General features: G+C 42.1%; 2 protein-coding genes across 5 annotated transcripts; one reads left to right on the top strand and one right to left on the bottom strand.

The window, feature by feature from the left end:
- Positions 1-140: 140 nt before the first annotated feature.
- LOC112224140 (male-specific lethal 1-like 1) lies at positions 141-7,793 on the bottom strand. 3 transcript variants are annotated; one of them, XM_024387485.2, is made up of 10 exons: positions 7,487-7,777; positions 5,978-6,756; positions 5,680-5,876; positions 5,264-5,592; positions 5,056-5,120; positions 4,843-4,910; positions 4,526-4,650; positions 4,278-4,350; positions 3,783-3,844; positions 141-2,597 (listed from the first exon to the last, which is right to left on the bottom strand). In XM_024387485.2, coding segments are annotated over exons 2-10 (1,581 nt in total). In that variant the 5' UTR covers positions 6,638-6,756; positions 7,487-7,777; the 3' UTR covers positions 141-2,595. The 3 variants fall into 3 exon arrangements, with proteins under 3 accessions (XP_024243253.1, XP_024243251.1, XP_024243252.1); XM_024387483.2 differs by lacking the exon at positions 3,783-3,844 and having other exon boundaries at positions 7,487-7,793; XM_024387484.2 differs by lacking the exons at positions 3,783-3,844; positions 7,487-7,777 and adding an exon at positions 7,150-7,294.
- Positions 7,794-12,228: 4,435 nt separating this feature from the next.
- LOC112223969 (gastric inhibitory polypeptide) lies at positions 12,229-14,992 on the top strand. Of its 2 annotated transcripts, XM_024387266.2 has the most exons (5): positions 12,229-12,813; positions 13,076-13,171; positions 13,288-13,425; positions 13,554-13,652; positions 13,768-14,992. In XM_024387266.2, the coding sequence occupies exons 2-5, from the start codon at positions 13,086-13,088 to the stop codon at positions 13,775-13,777; spliced, it is 333 nt and encodes a 110-aa protein (XP_024243034.1). In that variant the 5' UTR covers positions 12,229-12,813; positions 13,076-13,085; the 3' UTR covers positions 13,778-14,992. The 2 variants fall into 2 exon arrangements, with proteins under 2 accessions (XP_024243034.1, XP_024243033.1); XM_024387265.2 differs by having other exon boundaries at positions 12,229-13,171.
- The last annotated feature ends 5,711 nt before the right edge of the window (positions 14,993-20,703 follow it).

The raw sequence follows: 20,703 nt of genomic DNA, 5'->3' as shown, positions 1-20,703 counted from the left end.
GTATAATTCAAGGGGTTTTCTAAAAAAATTGTGTTTGCACTCCATTTCACTGATGGATATGGCTCCATTATTAATTACCATTATCAATCAATTTCAGAGCTTGTTAATCTACAAATCAATAACTGAAGACTAGGCTTAACTGTTAGATGTTTTTTGTTTTATTCCAAAACAAACTTGTCAATTATTGTCAACATACAATCATTATCATAGAACAATAATATTGAATGTACTCAACACGTTTAAATAAAAAAAAATAAAACAGCCATGTTTTTCATATTTACAACATTTGTTTCTGAAGACTAATTTCACATAATTTGAAAACCACTCTGTATTTAGTGGTCTGTAGCATTGGAGGCCATTATGCCAAAAGTAAAATGTTTAAGCGATAACGCATCACCAGGAGCTACAGGTAACTACCAAAATAATGGAAACACGAGTAAATGAGGGATACAAAGTACTGTATATTGAAAGCAGGTGCTCCCACCCACAAAGGTGTATTTCCTGAGTTAATTAAGCAATTAACATCCCATCATGCTTAGGGTCATGTATACAAATTCTGGGCAGGCCATTATTTTAGCTACCATGGCTAAATCCCCATAGGATGACAATGCCCCATCCACAGGGCACAAGTGGTCACTGAATGCTTTGATGAGCATGAAAATGATGTAAACCATATGCTATGGCCGTTGAAGTCCTCAGATGTAAATCCAATTGAACACTTATGGGATATTCTGTTGTGGCGCCTGAGACTGCATTTCCCACCACCATCAACAAAACACCAAATGAGGGAATTTATCATGGAAGAATGCCATCTCATCCCTCCAATAGAGCTCCAGACAGTTGGGCTGCATTTTGACCAATCAGATCAGCCCTGAAAAATAGCTGATGCGAAAATACTTATGTGATTGGTCAAAAGACCAACTAGAATAAAAAGATCACAATTAAGCTGCCTGTGTAAACGCAGCCATATAGAATCTATGCCACGGTGCAATGAAGCTGTTCTGGCTTGTGGTGGCAAAAGGCCCTATTAAGACACTATATGTTGGTGTTTCCTTTATTTTGGAAGTTACCAAGATTTTTAAATATAGCTCAAATTTAAGAAGGAAAATACCTAGAATTAAGTTTGAGTGCTCTAGCTGATTAGGCTAAACTCTAATGCCAACAAAACCCATGTTTTCTAAACTTCACCATAGGACTGATGTCTATATCTCAGTTATCTACTGCAATTAAGCGTATTCTGATGTACTGGAAAAATACATAAAAATGTAAAACTCAAGCAAATTTATCACATGTTAGAGAATGGGCTGGAGACAAGGCAGTTGTCTGAACAAACCAGTGCTTTTTGAATAAAGCAGCCAAATTGTCATGCTTTTGAAATTCAAACAGATGTTATTTCTCTTCTCTGAATTACACTAAGCGGAAAGGATGTCGTTTCATTTACAGCTCTACCGTGTTAACAGTTGATATCGTTTGGACCACATTTGTCATGCAGACTCGCATAATAAAATTATGAAAACAAAACAAAGCAGCATACTGTAGAAGATCAAAGGTTCTCAAATTAATTTAAAAGCCAATGTTGTCTACCAAGAAGCAGTCAAACAAACTTGCTTTCTTGAAGCAAAGTATGGACAATGCAGAATATCAATAATTTTAGCATCAAAGGAGGACTTTTTAAAATCGAATATTTGCTGCATTTGTAATTAAAACAAACATACATGCCGAGAAAGGATCAAACACCTTATATCCACACTTTAGTGCACAATGATAAAACCTTTCGCTTGAAGCGGTGTCCACATAAGGAAATATTATTACAGTAAATACACAAACAGGAAAAATTGTTTACAGTTTCAATCAAAGCAAAACCCAGAGCATGTAAACGCCAATGGTGCTTCCAGCGCACAGGGTTAGTTGTATATTGTACAATTCAAGCACTGCCATTCAGTCAAATCAGAAAACGCCACTTCTCTTCTTACCCTTTAGATCACAGTCCCCAAGTTACTAAGTCAGGTGACAACTATGTAATAATGTAGTAATGATCAAAAGCTACACATTTTAGTGATGATGCAGTAATTAAGGATGACTAGGTACATTACACCAAATTCCAAAACATTAGAACATGTGCTCCCCAATTATGCTTCACAGAACGTGCTTATTCCTAAATTGCTACAGTAGAGACATACTAAGTAACTATTGTGGTTTACCTTATAATCACTTAGCTGTTAGTAGGGGGACTGTTATCTGAGGGGGGTACAGCTTGTCTTTCATTTTGAGTAGCATGGGCAACAAATGTACCATAGCTAACAAATTTGGTAGCCATTTTCCCAATGTACAACAGCTCCTTCTCTAAGACAGCTGGCAAGTGACAACACGGAGGACAATGGTTTACTTTTCCACAGACTATTGAGAGTAGTGCATGCTACGCCAGTGACAGCCTAATCCCACAAAAGAAAAGAGAACCTTTCTGGGGAGAGAAGAGGGCTCTCTCTTTTGCTTAACACACGCAGATACCACCTCACTTCCGACAGGTACGGTGTGGCGTGTGTTTTTTGGGCACCTCGATGCGGCAGCGGCTTCGCTGCCAAGGCAGGTCAAAGTTCCTACAGAGGAAGACAATTCAGAAATACAAATGTTGACTGGAGGAAGCAGGGAAAGGTTACTGGGAAAATCCGACCCCCATAACCTAAAAAGCATTTCACATTTGGTTATCATTCAATTGGCACAGCATGTGTTAAATAAAGAGAGTCTCAATTGTTTTCAGACTCATTGTATAGAACATTGTCTCAATATGCACACATGCAGACATGTTAATAATAATAATGACTGTTGGAATGGATAAATGTATAAAAAAAAGTGTTTAGGAAAATTGTATTGTATAGAGATGTTGTATTTGCAAAACTACCGGTATATAAATATCCTCTGGCAATAGCAGTGGTATAAAGTACTTAAGTAAAAATTCTTTAAAAGTACTACTTAAGTCGTTTTTTGGGGGGGTATCTGTACATTACTTTACAATTTATGTTTTGGACAACTTTAACTTCACTACATTCCTAAATAAAAGTATGTACCCTTTTCTCCATACATTTTCCCTGACACCCAAAAGTACTCATTACATTTTGAATTCTTAGCAGGACAATAAAATGGTCTAATTCACACACTTATCAAAAGAAAATCCCTGGTCATCCCTACAGCTTCTTATCTGGTGGACTCACTAAACACATGCTTCATTTGCAATTGATGTCTGAGTGTTGGCGTGTGCCTCTGGCTGTATGTAAACAAAACAAAATTAAAAACAAGAAAATTATGCCATCTGGTTTGCTTAATATAAGGAGTTTGAAATAATTTATACTTTTACTTTTGATACTCAAGTATATTTGATCAATTCCATTTACTTTTGATACTTAAGTATATTTAAAAGCAAATAATTGTAGACTTTTACTCAAGTAGTATTTTACTTGGTAACATTACCTTTTACTTGAGTGATTTTCTTTTAAGGTCTCTTTACTTTTACTCAAGTATGACAATTGGGTACTTTTTCCAACACTGGTCAATAGGTAACTTACTTTAATTACAATGTCTTCAAAATAGCATTAACGTTTTTTGAATTGACACCAGTTTGCATTCCTATTGCCCTCTTTTGTGAATCATTAGGCCTATGCCCCCTTCTTTGAGAACAGAGGAAGGAATAGGCATCAAAATGCTTGCCTATGAGTGCTTGGGGTGTAAAATATTCACAGTTTGCTTAAAACTTTAAAGACATACTTGGGGGAAGAATAAATACTTGCATTTTGATGAAAGGTCTTTCTGTGAAACTCGCCCTGCCCCGCCACCTGCACCATGGTACCATCTTGAAAAATAAATTACGCATAGTACTGGATGAACTCAAGCTAGTGGACATAGGGGATAAGTTAGGTATGTAAATCACTAACTCAACTATACAAAGAAATGTCCAGTGACAAGCCTAACAAAAAAGCCTGCTTATATAGTCCTACAAGTGAACCTAAAGGAAAATGTCAAAACCTGAATAAAAGATCAAATAGACAAACAAATAACATCTCTGCATACAAATGGTATATCACACAAACTATCTCCTTTGAATGAAAGATACACAAAAAATGCATAGATGTGTTTGTTTGGACCAAGTGCTTGAAAAAGGGTGCCATGATGTGTGATAGGGTTGTTCCCTGCATGTTGAACTGAACCTACAATGAGCGTTGTAGTTGAAAAAGACTGACAGGACTATACTGGTGGATGAAATCAAAAATACAAAAACAACTTACTGTTGAGTAAGCTTCGGCAATGGCCGGCCAAAGGCCACCACAGGCAGGAAAGGGGTGATGATTATGGACTCGACTGGAGAAAAGAAAGAAAAGGGAGTCTCAAAATCAAGACTGTGTCTGCATGCAATGAAAACATTGCTTGTAAAACTTCAGTAAGTAAATGACAGTATTAAAGGTGTAGCAACTTTATGGTTCTGTAAAAAACAACGGTTCCATGTTTAGAAAGCAGATGAAGTGACCAGTCATACCATCCTCAGTGTCCGGGTAAAAAGAGGAGACCTCTGGCTCACTCTCCTGGATCCCCTTCTTCTTGTTCATGCGCTGCTGGAGGCGCTGAAACATGCGCTGCTCACGGATACGCTGAATGTCCCATCTACAAAAAACAGGATTCAGTGATAAAGAGAGATAATGAGAGAGCAAGGAATGGATGAAAACGTTAGTGGTTCAATATAGTAAATTGAGATTGCATTTACACACACAAAAAAGGAGCCGTAGTGAGTGAGGTTAGAGACTGACCATGAGGAGGCATTCAGAGTAACTTGGAAGTCAGAAAACCCATTTGTACCTTTTTCTTCTCTTCTCATCCAACTCCAGCTTTGCATGGCGCTTCAAAAAGACACTGTCGTCCAACATCTTGGTAAAACAACACAAACACATGGTTGATGTGGTTAAGGACCATTTGCAGGGTTAAATGCTGAGTTGAATATTGTGTGGTATTACAGGCTTGATTTCTGACTCTCAGTTTAAATTGTAAAGCCTGTGTGCTCTCCTCTCTCACCTCTGGGATGTCACTGGCAGCCTCCTCATCCAAGGGCTCCATACTGTTTTCCTTCCAGGATGGAACTGGAAAACAGAACCGTGTAAAAAAAAAGACAGGACTAACAGCAATACTATTTGGATTTCTACATTATTATTCATTGCGAGGCAATATTACACAGCTTAACACTTGGAACGGAACAACTGGCATGTGTGGTGGGACTACTCACTGGCTACAACCTCCTCTTTCTTCGGGGATGGGGATGGCTCACGTTGGGGGGAGGGGGGCGGCTGATGCCAGCGACACAGGTACATCTCAGTAGTAGACATGAAAGGGAGCTCCTCCATCTGATCGGTGCGCTCCGGGTCCTCTTTGCTCGGGTACAGAGTATCCCTCTCCACCGGTGACCGACCAAACCCCATCTTCTCTGGGGTCTCTTTACTGCGCAGCTCCCTCTGATATGGTGAGCCAGCTCCACACTCTGACTTAGGGGAGGTGAACTTAGAGCCTTTCCCTCCTCGTGACTTCTGGATTTTTGAGTCCAGGAAGCAAAATTTCCTGCATGAGCAGAGCAGATGTATTAGTGAGTAGAAGATAGTTTGACTGAGGATAAGTGAATGCAGAGTAGTATTTGGGGTCTGTTACCTCTTGAGGCCTTTGCCGCCTCGACTGAAGGGGATTGTCCTGGGGGTGGCAGTCTGTGGGCTGTCACACACTTCTAGATCCCACAGGTCCTCTTTATCTGGGGTCCAGGGCTCTAGTGGCTGAAATAGGCGCTTATCACGTGGGTCCTTCCTCGTCAGCTGCAAGCGACGCTCCATGCGCTCAATACGCGCCAGCAACTATGTATGCAGACATGTTTCTTTAAATGATTTGGTTCTAAACAAATGACAGCGTTACTGTCATCTACAAACAATTAGACACTTTAATATACTGTGCATACCGTCTCCTTGTCTGCTTTCAGCTCATCTATCTCCTTGTCCTTGGACTGCAGCTGTTGTTGCTGTTGTTCAATCAAGTCCAGCTGAAGGAGTAGAATCTGCCGGAGGCAGGTGGCCTGTGTGTGGGGGTTAGCAGGGGTTTTTCTGATGTTCCTCCACTTGCCCTCTGTGCTGAACTCAATGGATGCAGTGTTGACAACTCCTCCAGGGGAGACCCCTCTGGTGCTCTCATCAGTACCAGCATCCTTGGAGTTATTGTTTGAAACCAACTCTTTATTATCCATACCACCACTCAGAAAGTGTTTACCTTTCATTGGGATTCCCTCACCCCCCATTTGTCTGACAGAGGATGACGGCACCCCTGTGCTTTCCCAATTGTCACCTTGAACTAGTGCCCCTCCTGCTTTATTTTGTGCAGCCACCACTGGGGCCCGAATTATGTATTTCTGGTCTATGATCTTAGTTTTGCTGAGGTTCTCCCCTCCAGTGTTGTGGATGTCCCCGTGTACGTCATGGACATCTATGACAAAGTCACAGGTTTCTCTCTTGATTGTTATGGAGTTCACAACATTTGCATTTCCAACTTGTGATTTGTCAAAGTCAATTCTCTCAGTGTCCAGCTTAAATCCTGCATTAGCAAACAAAGTGGATCTCATAGTCATGGCGAATACAACTCAGGTGTTATTGAACTAGCATTACAGAATAACTGCTTATTCTGCAAAGCAGTCAAGTGTCATTGATGCCTATTTCCTGTTTCATTGAGCCTGGATCAGTCTTCCTCCTGTAATAGAAATAAGTTATAATCAGTATTGCAACCAACATTCATTGACTGCTATCGGGTCTAAATCAAATGTGCTGTCTAGCAAGCTAGCTAGGCACAATGTTGCTCAATGACTGGCAACCTCACTAGTTACTACAACTGACTGACACATTAAATACTGCACTGCGCCTGACTGCTGGGCACCCTTTCACCAGCTAACTATCTAAAACTATACAACATTTCAGCTAGCAAGCTAACTGTACAGGACAAACAAGTTAGCTAGCTAGTTAACGAACACGGAGTCTCCCAGCATCTAGTTAGCGTCTAACGTTTGTAGCTAACGTTAGGTAGCTAGCTAGCTTGTTACGTAGGGTATATTATTTTAAAATTGGGTAACAAATATGGCTTGCACACCCTCATGGTCTTGCCGAAGGGTTTGGTAGCTAGCCATTTTTACTGAAAAATATAAGGGTGAACGTGGGTAGCAGTTGGCTAGAGTGGTTCGTGCTTCTAGCAAGTGTTAGCTAGCACTTCGATATTTCCTCCATTTTAGTCCATCACGCATTGCCATTGATGAAAATCATAGCGAACAGTATTTCACTGCACTGCCACTGACTCGCTGCATGCGAAAGGGACTTGGAGGAAGTACGTAACAACCTACTGAAAATAAGTTATAATAAGTTAGCATATAGTTTCACCGAGCATGGTATTTTGTGTTATCCCTCATTTTCGTAATATTTCTCAAACTCACCTAGTATGTTCATGTTCCACTCTTGCATACTTGTTTAAAGCGCCCAAGATGGCGCATGCGTAGTTACGGCAAATGGTCATGTTTTCGTGTTTTGGGAAGAATAAAGTTGAAGAAAAGCATCAGTAGATGACATCGATGAGCTGGAAATAGGTTTGGCCCACAGCGTTTTTACTTCCCTCTGTAAATATATGATAGTTTATTGACCTTTGTCAAAGAGGGTCCATATCACAGGAGGCTGCTGAGGGGAGGACGGCTCATAGTAATGGCTGGAACAGAGCAAATGGAATTGAATCAAACACATGGAAACCATGTATGTGTTTGAGGTATTTGATATAATTCCACATTAAATTCTTTGGTAACAGCTCTGGTGGACATTCCTGCAGTCAGCATGCCAATTGCTTGCTCCCTCAAAACTTGACACATGTGTGGCATTGTGTTGTGTGACAAAACTGCACATTTTAGAGTGGCCTTTTATTGTCCACAGTACACGCATATGTGTAATGATAGGCCACACCTGTCAGGTAGATGGATTATTTTGGCAAAGGATAAATTCTCATGTAAACAAATTTGTGCACAAAATTTGAGAGAAATAAGCTTTTTGTGCATATTGAACATTTCTGGGATCTTTCATTACAGTTCATAAAATATGGGACCAACACTTTACATGTTGCATTTATGTTTTTGTTCAGTAAATATAGATAGACCTATGTTTTGAAACTTATTTGCCTCTGTAACTGTAGCAAACATGTTCTTACATGTCTGGTGATTCTCTTCAATTACCAATTTCTCACACCTGTGCTTCTTAATCTTGTACTCATAAACATTTCCATGTTTTTTAAAAACTTTTAATAGTGGAGAAGTTGAAGGCTCAGTTGACATTTGGCCTGCAAAAAGCAGCTCGTGTTCCGTCTGATGCAATTGTATACATGTGTGTTTATGCTTCACAATGAAACCTATTTAAAATGATATTCAGAGGGCAAGGTAGAGATGAATGGGGAATGTTTTGTATTTTTTGCGTTCTCTGTGATACATATTGTGAGACGCAGGTGGGCTTAACCTTGTCACACCTTTAGCAACAATATTAGACTTAAAAATAAGCATCCAGCGATCATACACTGTTTACCAGGGGGCAGGGCTACCGAGGTAAAGGCTCATCTGAAGAGGGTGCTGGCTAAGGCTAAAACTGGCGAGCATAGAGAGTATAGGGATATTGTTATCCACATCGGCACCAACGATGTTAGGATGAAACAACCAGAGGTCACCAAGCGCAACATAGCTTCAGCGTGTAAATTAGCTAGAAAGATGTGTCGGCATTGAGTAATTGTCTCTGGCCCCCTCCCAGTTAGGGGGAGTGATGAGCTCTACAGCAAAGTCTCACAACTCAATCGCTGGTTGAAAACTGTTTTCTGCCCCACCCAAAAGATAGAATTTGTAGATAATTGGCCCTTTTTCGGGGACTCACTCACAAACAGGACCAAGCCTGGCCTGCTGAGGAGTGACAGACACCATCCTAGCTGGAGGGGCGCTCTCATCTTATTTATCAACATAGACAGGGCTCTAAATCCTCTAGCTCCACAATGAGATAGGGTGCAGGCCAGGCAGCAGGCTGTTTGCCAGCCTGCCAGCTTAGTGGAGTCTGCCACTAGTACAGTCACTGTAGTCGGCTCAGCTTTCCCCATTGAGATCGTGATTGTGCCTTGATCTAGGTTAGGAAAAACAAAATATGGCGGTGTTCGCCTTGACAATCTCACTGGAATAAAGACCTCATCCATTCCTGTCATTATTGAAAGAGATTGTGATATCTCACATCTCAAAATAGGGCTACTTAATGTTAGATCCCTCACTTCCAAGGCAGTCATAGTCAATGAACTACATCACTGATCATAGTCTTGATGTGATTAGTCTGACTGAAACAACCCTGATAAATGTACTGTGTTAAATGAGGCCTCTCTTCCTGGTTACACTGGTGACCATATCCCCTGCGCATCCTGCAAAGGTGGAGGTGTTGCTAACATTTCCGACAGCAAATTTAAATTGACTAAAAAATAAATGACTGCGTTTAGTCATGAAATCTATGCAGCCTACTCAATCACGATTTATAGCTACTGTTTTACAGGCCTCCTGGGCCACATACAGCATTCCTCACTGAGTTCCCTGAATTCCTATCGGACCTTGTGTCATGGCAGATAATATTCACATGGGAAAGTCCACAGACCCACACCAAAAGGCTTTCGGAGCCATCATCGACTAAGTGGGCTTTGTCCAACATGTCTCCAGACCTGCTCATTGTCACAGTCATACCCTGGATCAAGCTTTGTCCCCTGGAAAAAATATTGTGGATTAAAAAAAAATCCTCATAATCCTGGACTATCAGACCACCATTTTATTACATTTGCAATCGCAACAAATAATCTGCTCAGACCCCAACCAAGGATCATCAAAAGCTGTGCTATAAATTCTTGGACAACAAAAAGATTCCTAGATGCCCTTCCAAACTCCCTCCACCTACCCAAAGACGTCAGAGTACAAAAAAATTGGTTAACCACCTAATTTAGGATCTACATTTAACCTAGAGTAATACCCTAGATGCAGTCGCACCCCTAAAAAGGAAAAATATTTGTCACAAGAAATTAGCTCCATGGTATACACAAAATACCCGAGCCCTGAAGCAAGCGTCCGAAAATTGGAATGTAAATGGCGCTCCAACAAACTGGAAGTCTTCTGACTAGCTTGGAAAGACAGTACTGTGCAATATCGAAGAGCCCTCACTGCTGCTCGATCATCCATTTTTCCAACCTCATTGAGGAGAATAAGAAAAATCCAAAATGTATCTTTGATACTGACACAAAGCTAACTAAAAAACAGCATTCCCCAAGAGAGGATGGCTTTCATTTCAGCAGTGACAAAAATATCCAAAGCTTAGTTGTCCTGAGTCTGCACAGGACTGCCAGGACCTAGGATCAATGGAGCCACTCAAGTTTTTTTTATCCTGGTCATGGCCTCTAAACCTTCAAGCTGCATACTGGACCCTATCCTAACTAAACCACTGAGACTGCACTTGTGAAAGTGGTAAATTACCTTTTAATGGCGTCAGACCAAGGCTCTGTATCTGTCCTCATGCTCCTACACCTTAGTGCTGCTTTTGACACCATCGATCACCACATTATTTTGGAGAGATTGGAAACACAATTAATCTTGATGGTTGTACAGTCGTCTCAAATAAAACTGTGAAGGACTTCAGCGTTACTCTGGACCCTGATCTCTCTTTTGACAAACATATCAAGAATATTTCAGACAGCTTTGAAATCTTCGTAACATCGAAAAAATCAGAAACTTTTTGTCAAAAAATGATGCAAAAAAGCTAATCCATGCTTTTGTCACTTCTAGATTAGACTACTGCAGTGCTCTACTCTCCGGATACCCAGATAAAGCACTAAATAAACTTCAGTTAGAGCTAAATACGGCTGCTAGAATCTTGACTAGAACAACAAAATTTGGTCATATTAGTGCTAGCCTCTCTACACTGGCTTCCTGTTAAGGCTAATGCTGATTTCAAGGTTTTACTGCTGACCTACAAAGCATTACATGGGCTTGCTCCTACCTATCTCTCCGATTTGGTCCTGCTGTACATACCTACACGTACGCTATGGTCACAAGACGCAGGCCTCCTTATTGTCCCTAAAATGTCTAAACAAACAGCTGGAGGCAGGGCTTTCTCCTATAGAACTTACTGCCTATCCACGTGAGAGATGCAGACTCAGTCTCGGCCATTAAGTCTTTACTGAAGACTCATCTCTTCTATTACGGGGGCTGAGTCACTAGCTTACTGGTGATCTTCCATGCCTTGAGTGGGTTGAATCACTGACGTGATCTTCCTGTAAGGTTTTGCGCCCCCTCGGGCTCGTGCTGTGGAGGAGATCTTCCTGGGATATACTCAGCCTTGTCTCAGGGTAGTAAGTTGATATCCTGTGTGGGGGCTGTGCTTTGGCAAAGTGGGTGGGGTTATATCCTGCCTGGTTGGCCCTGTCCGGGGGTATCGTTGGATGGGGCCACAGTGTCCACCGACCCTCCCCCTGTCTCAGCCTCCAGTATCTATGCTGCCATAGTCTATGTGCTGGGGGGCTAGGGTCAGTCTGTTTTATCTGGTGTAATTTTCCTGTCTTATTTCGTGTCATGTGGGAATTTAAGTATGCTCCCTCTAATTCTCTCTTTCTCCCTCGTTTCCTCCCTTGCCTTAGGACCTGAGCCCTAGGACCATGCCTCAGGACTATATGGCCTGGCTGTCCCCAGTCCCCCTGGTTGTGCTGCTGCTCCAGTTTCAACTGTTCTACCTGCGGCTATGGAATCCTGACCTGTTCACCGGACGTGCTACGTTGTCCCGGACCTGCTGTTTTTGACTCTCTCTCTCGCTCGCTCTGCCACACCTGCTGTCTCAACCTTTGAATGCTTGGCTGTGAAAAGCCAACTGACATTTACTCCTGAGGTACTAACCTGTTGTACCCTCTACAACCACTGTGATTATTATTTAACCCTGCTGGTCATCTATGAACTTTCAAACATATTGAAGAACAATGTGGCTTTAAAAGCAATGTACTCTTATAATCTCCACCCGGCACAGCCAGAAGAGGACTGGCCACCACTAAGAGCCTGGTTCCTCTCTAGTTTTCATCCTAGGTTCCTGCCTTTCTCTGAAGTTTTTCCTAGCCACCATGCTTCTACATGTTTGGGGGTTTTAGGCTGGGTTTCTGTGACATCTGCTGATGTAAGAAGGGCTTTATAAATACATTTGATTGATTGATTGATAGCATATTAACCATCACAACACCATCTGTTATATTTAAGACAAATCATGTTTTTCCATCTCAAGGACCATTTTAGATTTAAATATAGCTGCATGCAACTCAAAATGTGTTACATCATTGAAAACATTGACCTTTACTTCACTTCCATATCTTGTAGTTTGAGCATGAACTTGTAGTTCACTTCTCAATTGTTTCCCATCTAGCCCCATTCAGATTAGCCTAATAGCCCAGAAAGGTTTACACTGGTCATATTAAGGTTACCTCTCATCTAGAGAGCAATTTTAAGCACCCTATTATTTTACTCAGCAGAGAAAAACCGACTTAATAGTTCTGAATGTATTAGAAAGCTTGCTTATCGGAAGTGTATGTGTATATTATTGTCATTAATTGCCCTAATGTAGTGGAACCTAGGTGTTATTCTGGTCACGACACAAATCACCTCTGAGAAACTGTATAAAAGGACAAATGTCTTGTAGCAACTCACAAAAAGCTTGCATTTCTCAGTGAAGAATCTCCATTCTCAAGGTAAGATACTTTCCAAAATATACCCTCCTGTTCAAACGATCAATTTCTACTTTATACCTAAATGCTTGTGTCTAGCTTACTGTATGTGTAATACATAAAAAACCTTAATAAATAGCAGTTATTTAGAAGTTAAATCAGCAAAAAAAACATATATTCTGCATTGTAAGTGTAATACAATTATGGGGTGGGTGGGGTTCCAGATGTTTTTTTCTCTTCCTGACTTTCTATGCCCCTCTTCTATTCTTTCCTCTACCTTGTTTAGTTTTGTCACCATGACGGTAGCATTGTTCGTACTGGTGCTCCTCTGCATTGCTGGAATGCTGCATGCTGAGGCCTCGGACCAGTCTGGAGAGAACAGGTAAGATTCCCATCCTACATTTGAGATGTCTGCTCATTTGATGTTGATGTGGTGTCCCCTGCATTATCTAATATCTCCATTCCTCTCTCATGTTTGTGGTTATGTCTGGTTGTCAGTCTCACAGAAAATGGACAGGGTTTGGGGAGAAGATATGCTGAGTCAACCATTGCCAGTGACATGAGCAAAATCATGGACTCAATGGTTCAGAAGAATTTTGTCAACTTCCTGCTCAATCAGAAGGAGAAAAAGAGCATGTAAGTCAAATTGACCACAGAGTTTGAAATGAATATAATTGCTACAGTTCAGAACTTGATAAATTGAAGAAACTGAGAGCAAATTCAGTCACTAACAACAACTATAATAGAATCAAAAACTGTCACAGGTCTAATGTCACTCCGGAGGAAGATCCAGGTGCTTGCTTGTACAACAATCTCCTGAAAAAGCTTGCACTGTGCATCCACAGCAAGGGACACAGATCCATGTGAGTTCATTCTGTGAAGATATTAACTTCAATATGAACTTCAATATGAATTGTTGCCAAATTATTTATTGTGTCATCTTATTATAAGATTTTCCAATTTGTTTCCTTACTACAGGACCCAGTGATGTTTTAAAGAATATCAGCAAATGACCAACATAAGCGAGAGATTTTTTTTTCTCATTTTGTCTGTCATAGTTGAAGTGTACCTATGATGAAAATTACAGGCCTCTCTCATCTTTTTAAGTGGGAGAACTTGCACAATTGGTGGCTGACTAAATACTTTTTTGCCCCACTGTATGTTGCGGTTGAGAGCGTGGGGGAAACGGAGAAGACATTGTCTGTCCTGCTGAGTTTTGATGTAGTCTTTGCCCGACCAGGTCAAATTAGGAAATGTAAATTATCCCGTTGGAGGTGTCCGGTGAGAGAAAAGAAGGTTGAGGTTGTCAGGGTTAGAGTAGTACAGAAAGTGTCATATGCCAAAGCAGTGAAGAGAGTGGTAGAGGAAGATGGTTACAGGTTGAGGGATACTGAGAGGATTGCTGTGAGTAGGCAGAAACCAAGAGAGCGTGATGGGAAGAGTATGTGCTTCAGTAAGGTGGGCTTTTTAGCATTTATAGCCATGGTTGTCAGTTGTACGGCAGAAATTGATTGGATGTCACAGAAAATAGAGGTTGTGGTGGCAGCGGCTGAGAACTACTTAGGATTGGGAGGATTTACTGCAGAACAGTTGCAGTGGGTGTTGCGTGGTAGTGTTCTGTCCTCCCAGAGCCATTGGTCTGGAGTAGGATTGGATAGGGTTAAATAGTGGAATGGGGTGGTGTTTTTTTAATATATATTTTTTAAAACAGTAGGCAGGGCAATTTTTATTTTCCTTTTCCCCAATTTTGTATTACCTTATCAATAATTTTATGTAGGTAGGCCGTGAACGGCCTCACACACCAGTACAGTAGGTAGCGGTGTATCCACCTAAAAGATGGATGTTATCCACCAACTAAATCCCGAAGAAGAAGAAGCCATGGATGCCCTGGTGACAGTTAGTACAGAGATAGTCAAGGCCCTGACAATAAAAGAGGAGTGTTGTGTATTTTGACATTGAGACAGCCTCCATGTGGAGGGAAGGGTTGTTGATCAACTTGAGTGCATTGGGGGACATCTGTATAACTGGATCATGGACTTGTTCGATAGAGTCATACAGGTGAGGGTGGGGTCAGAATTGTCAATGCGGTTTGAAGTGGACAGTGGTACTCCTCAGCGAAGTGTCGTTACTCCTGTGCTGTTGACCTTGATGATACAGTGCCTTGCGAAAGTATTCGGCCCCCTTGAACTTTGCGACCTTTTGCCACATTTCAGGTTTCAAACATAAAGATATAAAACTGTATTTTTTTGTGAAGAATCAACAGCAAGTGGGACACAATCATGAAGTGGAACGACATTTATTGGATATTTCCAACTTTTTTAACAAATCAAAAACTGAAAAATTGGGCGTGCAAAATTATTCAGCCCCTTTACTTTCAGTGCAGCAAACTCTCTCCAGAAGTTCAGTGAGGATCTCTGAATGATCCAATGTTGACCTAAATGACTAATGATGATAAATACAATCCACCTGTGTGTAATCAAGTCTCCGTATAAATGCACCTGCACTGTGATAGTCTCAGAGGTCCGTTAAAAGCGCAGAGAGCATCATGAAGAACAAGGAACACACCAGGCAGGTCCGAGATACTGTTGTGAAGAAGTGTAAAGCCGGATTTGGATACAAAAAGATTTCCCAAGCTTTAAACATCCCAAGGAGCACTGTGCAAGCGATAATATTGAAATGGAAGGAGTATCAGACCACTGCAAATCAACCAAGACCTGGCCGTCCCTCTAAACTTTCAGCTCATACAAGGAGAAGACTGATCAGAGATGCAGCCCAGAGGCCCATGATCACTCTGGATGAACTGCAGAGATCTACAGCTGAAGTGGGAGACTCTGTCCATAGGACAACAATCAGTCGTATATTGCACAAATCTGGCCTTTATGGAAGAGTGGCAAGAAGAAAGCCATTTCTTAAAGATATCCATAAAAAGTGTTGTTTAAAGTTTGCCACAAGCCACCTGGGAGACACACCAAACATGTGGAAGAAGGTGCTCTGGTCAGATGAAACCAAAATTGAACTTTTTGGCAACAATGCAAAACATTATGTTTGGCGTAAAAGCAACACAGCTCATCACCCTGAACACACCATTCCCACTGTCAAACATGGTGGTGGCAGCATCATGGTTTGGGCCTGCTTTTCTTCAGCAGGGACAGGGAAGATGGTTAAAATTGATGGGAAGATGGATGGAGCCAAATAAAGGACCATTCTGGAAGAAAACCTGATGGAGTCTGCAAAAGACCTGAGACTGGGATGGAGATTTGTCTTCCAACAAGACAATGATCCAAAACATAAAGCAAAATCTACAATGGAATGGTTCAAAAATAAACATATCCAGGTGTTAGAATGGCCAAGTCAAAGTCCAGACCTGAATCCAATCGAGAATCTGTGGAAAGAACTGAAAATTGCTGTTCACAAATGCTCTCCATCCAACCTCACTGAGCTCGAGCTGTTCTGCAAGGAGGAATGGGAAAAATTTCAGTCTCTCGATGTGCAAAACTGATAGAGACATACCCCAAGCGACTTACAGCTGTAATCGCAGCAAAAGGTGGCGCTACAAAGTATTAACTTAAGGGGGCTGAATAATTTTGCACGCCCAATTTTTCAGTTTTTGATTTGTTAAAAAAGTTTGAAATATCCAATAAATGTCGTTCCACTTCATGATTGTGTCCCACTTGTTGTTGATTCTTCACAAAAAAATACTGTTTTATATCTTTATGTTTGAAGCCTGAAATGTGGCAAAAGGTTGCAAAGTTCAAGGGGGCCGAATACTTTCGCAAGGCACTGTATATTACGTATTTAAGGAGGTGGGACAGGGAATGGATGTGGCTGTATGGAACAGTGGTGGGAATGTGAAATATGTGAGGAGGAAGATGCTAGATACTGTGGGAGTTGTGGACGATTGGTCTCTAACATGGGGGTTTAGGATGTGTGTGGCCAAGTCCTACATTATGCTGTTTTCTAGGAGGAAGGTTAAATATGTTAGGCTGCAAATGTAGGGTCAGGATATAGGTAGGGTGTCTGGATTTAAGTATTTAGTTATGTGGTTTGATAAGAGGCGTACGTGGAAGAGACATGTTGAGTATATTCTAATTAAGTGTAGGAAGATGCTGAACCGCATGAAAGCAATGGCAGGTTATGGTTGGGGGTTGGATAGACAAACACTGTTGATTATGTACCAGGCATTGATCATGTCATGTTTGGATTATGGGTGCTTTGTATATGGATCGGCAGCCAAAACAGTAGTACAGCGGCTGGTTAGGATACAGTCAAGGGCCCTGAAATTGTTGTGGTTTGGCAGATGGATAGTGGGGAATTGCCACTGAGGATAAGGCGGGACAAACATCATTAGCATACTGGACAAGGTTGAAAGGGAGTTCAGAAGGACATCCTGTGGTCATGGCAACCTGGGAATGCTGGGAGTGAGGAGGGGATAAGCAGAGGGCATACGGGTGGACAATCGGGCAGAAGGTAGTAGAATATTGACTGGGGGAGAGAGAAATAGGACTGGCAATTGCATTGGGGAATGTTCCTGATTGGCTGTTTCGAAAACCAAGTGAAGATGTGGACATGATTGAAGGCAGGAAAGAATGGGGTGAAGACTTGCGATGGTGTGTGGAGAGATGTATATATAATTAGCTTTATTTGTTTTTAAGGATATAAACAGACGGTTCAAAGGATCTAGTCAGTGGAAGGGTGGGGGCTGGGATGTATATCCCATGTTTCAATGTTAGAGTATGTAAGTGGTTAACTGATTGTGTCAATGTATATGGCAGAATTGATGGCCATGATTATAGGTTTGAGGCTAATCTGAAAACAAGGCTCCCTAAATTTTATCAGCATATCGAATGCGCGACCCGAGGTGGCAAAACCCTGGATCATTGTTATTCTAACTACCGCGATGCATATAAAGCCCTCCCCGCCCTCCTTTCGGAAAATCTGACCATGTCTCTATTTTATTGCTCCCAGCCTATAGACAGAAACTAAAACAGGAAGCGCCCGTGCTCAGGTCTGTTCAACGCTGGTCTGAACAATCGGATTCCACGCTTCAAGATTGCTTAGATCACGTGCACTGTGATATGTTCATCATAGCGTCAGACAATAACACTGATGAATACGCTGATTCGATGAGCGAGTTCATTAGCAAGTGCATAGGTGATGTTGTACCCACAGCATCTATTAAAACATTCCCCAACCAGAAACTGTGGATTGATGGCAGCATTCGCGCAAAACTGAAAGCGCGAACCACTGCTTTTAATCAGGGCAAGGTGAACGGAAACATGACCGAATACAAACAGTGTAGTTATTCCCTCAGCAAGGCAATCAAACAAGCTAAGCGTCAGTATAGAGACAAAGTAGAGTTGCAATTCAACAGCTCAGACACGAGAGGTATGTGGCAGGGTCTACAGTCAATCACGGACTACAAAAGGAAAACCAGCCCCGTCACGGACCACGATGTCTTGCTCCCAGACAAACGTAACAACTTCTTTGCTCGCTTTAAGGACAACACAGTGCCACTGACACGGCCCGCTACCAAAACCTGCGGGCTCTCCTTCACTGCAGCCAACGAGAGTAAAACATTTAAATGTGTTAACCCTTGCAAGGCTGCCAGCCCAGACGGCATCCCCAGCCGCGTCCTCAGAGCATGCGCTGACCAGCTGGCTGGTGTGTTTACGGACATATTCAATCAATCCTTATCCCAGTCTGCTGTTCCCACATGCTTCAAGAGGGACACCATTGTTCCTGTTCCCAAGAAAGTGAAGGTAACTGAGCTAAATGACTATTGCCCCGTAGCACTCACTTCAATCATCATGAAGTGCTTTGAGAGACGAGTCAAGGACCATATCACGTCCACCCTACCTGACACCCTAGACCCACTCCATTTTGCTTACCGCCCCAATAGGTCCACAGACGACGCAATCGCAATCACATTGCACACTGCCCTAACCCATCTGGACAAGAGGAATACCTATGTAAGAATCCTGTTCATCGACTACAGCTCAGCATTTAACACCATAGCATCCTCCAAACTCGTCATTAAGCTCGAGACCCAGGGTCTCGACTCCGGCCTGTGCAACTGGGTCCTGGACTTCCTGACGGGCCACCCCCAGTGCGTTCTCAGCCCTCTCCTGTACTCCCTGTTCACCCATGACTGCGTGGCCATGCACGCCTCCAACTCAATCATCAAGTTTGCAGACGACACAACAGTGGTAGGCTTGATTACCAACAACGACGAGACAGCCTACAGGGAGGAGGTGAGGGCCCTCGGAGTGTGGTGTCGGGAAAATAACCTCACACTCAATGTCAACAAAACAAAGAAGATGATCGTGGACTTCAGGAAACAGAAGAGGGAGCAGCCCCCTATCCACATCAACAGGACAGTAGTGGAGAAGGTGGAAAGTTTTAAGTACCTCGGCGTACACATCACGGACAAACTGAAATGGTCCACCCACACAGACAGTGTGGTAATGAAGGCGCTGCAGCGCCTCTTCAACCTCAGGAGGCTGAAGAAATTTGTCTTGTCACCAAAAACACTCACAAACTTTTACCAAATGTAGTGGAAATTTCCTGTATTACCAAATCTTGAGAGAGCAAACCACACACAAGTCAGAGCTATCATAAAGTCCATCTTTAATTATATGAGCTCCATCACAACCCTGTGACTCTCAGATCAATTCAGTGTCTTTAAATTAATTCTCTGAGAGTGCTTACACATTGCAACTGAGATCCTTTATAGCAAAGACAAACATAGCCAGACAGCATTGGCTATAAATTATCGTTCAACTATGTTCTTATCTCGCTCTTGGTACCACTCAGGACTAAAAACACTACCTCTTCCAATGGCATACATCAAATACACCCCCTCCTGGACAAGATCACAGAGAGACAGTGACTGGCACACAGACATTGTGGAGCCAAGAGATAATTGCTTCCCCCTCAATCATCCCTTCACATGGTTTGAAAGATATGTTTACACATGACACATTCACAGATAAGACTAACCAGACCTCTCCCCTCTCTGGGCCCAAGTAACTTTTCCCCACATAAGCATGCTATAAAATGAATATGACATCTTATTTAGAAATGTTACCAAAATAATTCTGATTCTGCCACGACACAATGCACAATTGAGAGCATCCTGTCGGGCTGCATCCCCGCCTGGTACTTCAACTGCTCCGCCCACAACCGTAAGGCTCTCCAGAGGGTAGTGAGGTCTGCACAACTCATCACCGGGGGCAAACTACCTGCCCTCCAGGATACCTACACCACCCGATGTCACAGGAAGGCCAAAAAGATCATCAAGGGCAACAACCATCCGAGCCACTGCCTGTTCACCCCGCTATCATCCAGAAGACGAGGTCAGTACAGGTGCATCAAAGCTGGGACCGAGAGACTGAAAAACAGCTTCTATCTCAAGGCCATCAGACTGTTAAACAGCCATCACTAACATTGAGTGGCTGCTGCCAACATACTGACTAATCTCTAGCCACTTTAATAATGAAAAAATGATGTAATAACTGTATTACTAGCCACTTTAAACAATGCCACTTTATATCATGTTTACATACCTTACATTACTCATCTCATATGTGTATACTGTACTCTATACCATCTACTGCATCTTGCCTATGCCGTTCGGCTATCGCTCATTCATATATTTTTATGTACATATTCTTATTCATTCCTTTACACTTGTGTGTATAAGGTAGTTGTTGTGAAATTGTTAGGTTAGATTACTTGTTAGATATTACTGCATGAACGGAACTAGAAGCACAAGTTTTTCGCTACACTTGCATTAACATCTGCTAACCATGTGCATGTGACAAATAAAATTTGATTTGATTTGATTTTGAGATGGGTGGAGGAGGAGGTAAAACCACTCTGATTCGGCTGCAGTGTTGAGTAGTGTGAAGACGG

Source organism: Oncorhynchus tshawytscha, linkage group LG25, assembly GCF_018296145.1.
Source record: "Oncorhynchus tshawytscha isolate Ot180627B linkage group LG25, Otsh_v2.0, whole genome shotgun sequence".
Taxonomy (NCBI): Eukaryota; Metazoa; Chordata; class Actinopteri; order Salmoniformes; family Salmonidae; genus Oncorhynchus; species Oncorhynchus tshawytscha.
Note: the sequence above shows the minus strand (reverse complement) of the source record. Positions and strands in the feature narration are given on the sequence as shown.

Coding starts and splice junctions, on each gene's coding strand:
- LOC112224140 (XM_024387483.2), bottom strand. CDS start 6,637: ATGACTATGAGATCCACTTTGTTTGCTAATGCAGGATTTAAGCTGGAC. Junction 5,121..5,263: donor GAAAGAGGAGGTTGTAGCCA/GTGAGTAGTCCC, acceptor TCTGTTTTCCAG/TTCCATCCTGGAAGGAAAAC. Junction 4,351..4,525: donor TTACCCGGACACTGAGGATG/GTATGACTGGTC, acceptor TCTTTTCTCCAG/TCGAGTCCATAATCATCACC.
- LOC112223969 (XM_024387265.2), top strand. CDS start 12,993: ATGGGGTGGGTGGGGTTCCAGATGTTTTTTTCTCTTCCTGACTTTCTA. Junction 13,172..13,287: donor GACCAGTCTGGAGAGAACAG/GTAAGATTCCCA, acceptor TCTGGTTGTCAG/TCTCACAGAAAATGGACAGG. Junction 13,426..13,553: donor CAGAAGGAGAAAAAGAGCAT/GTAAGTCAAATT, acceptor AAACTGTCACAG/GTCTAATGTCACTCCGGAGG.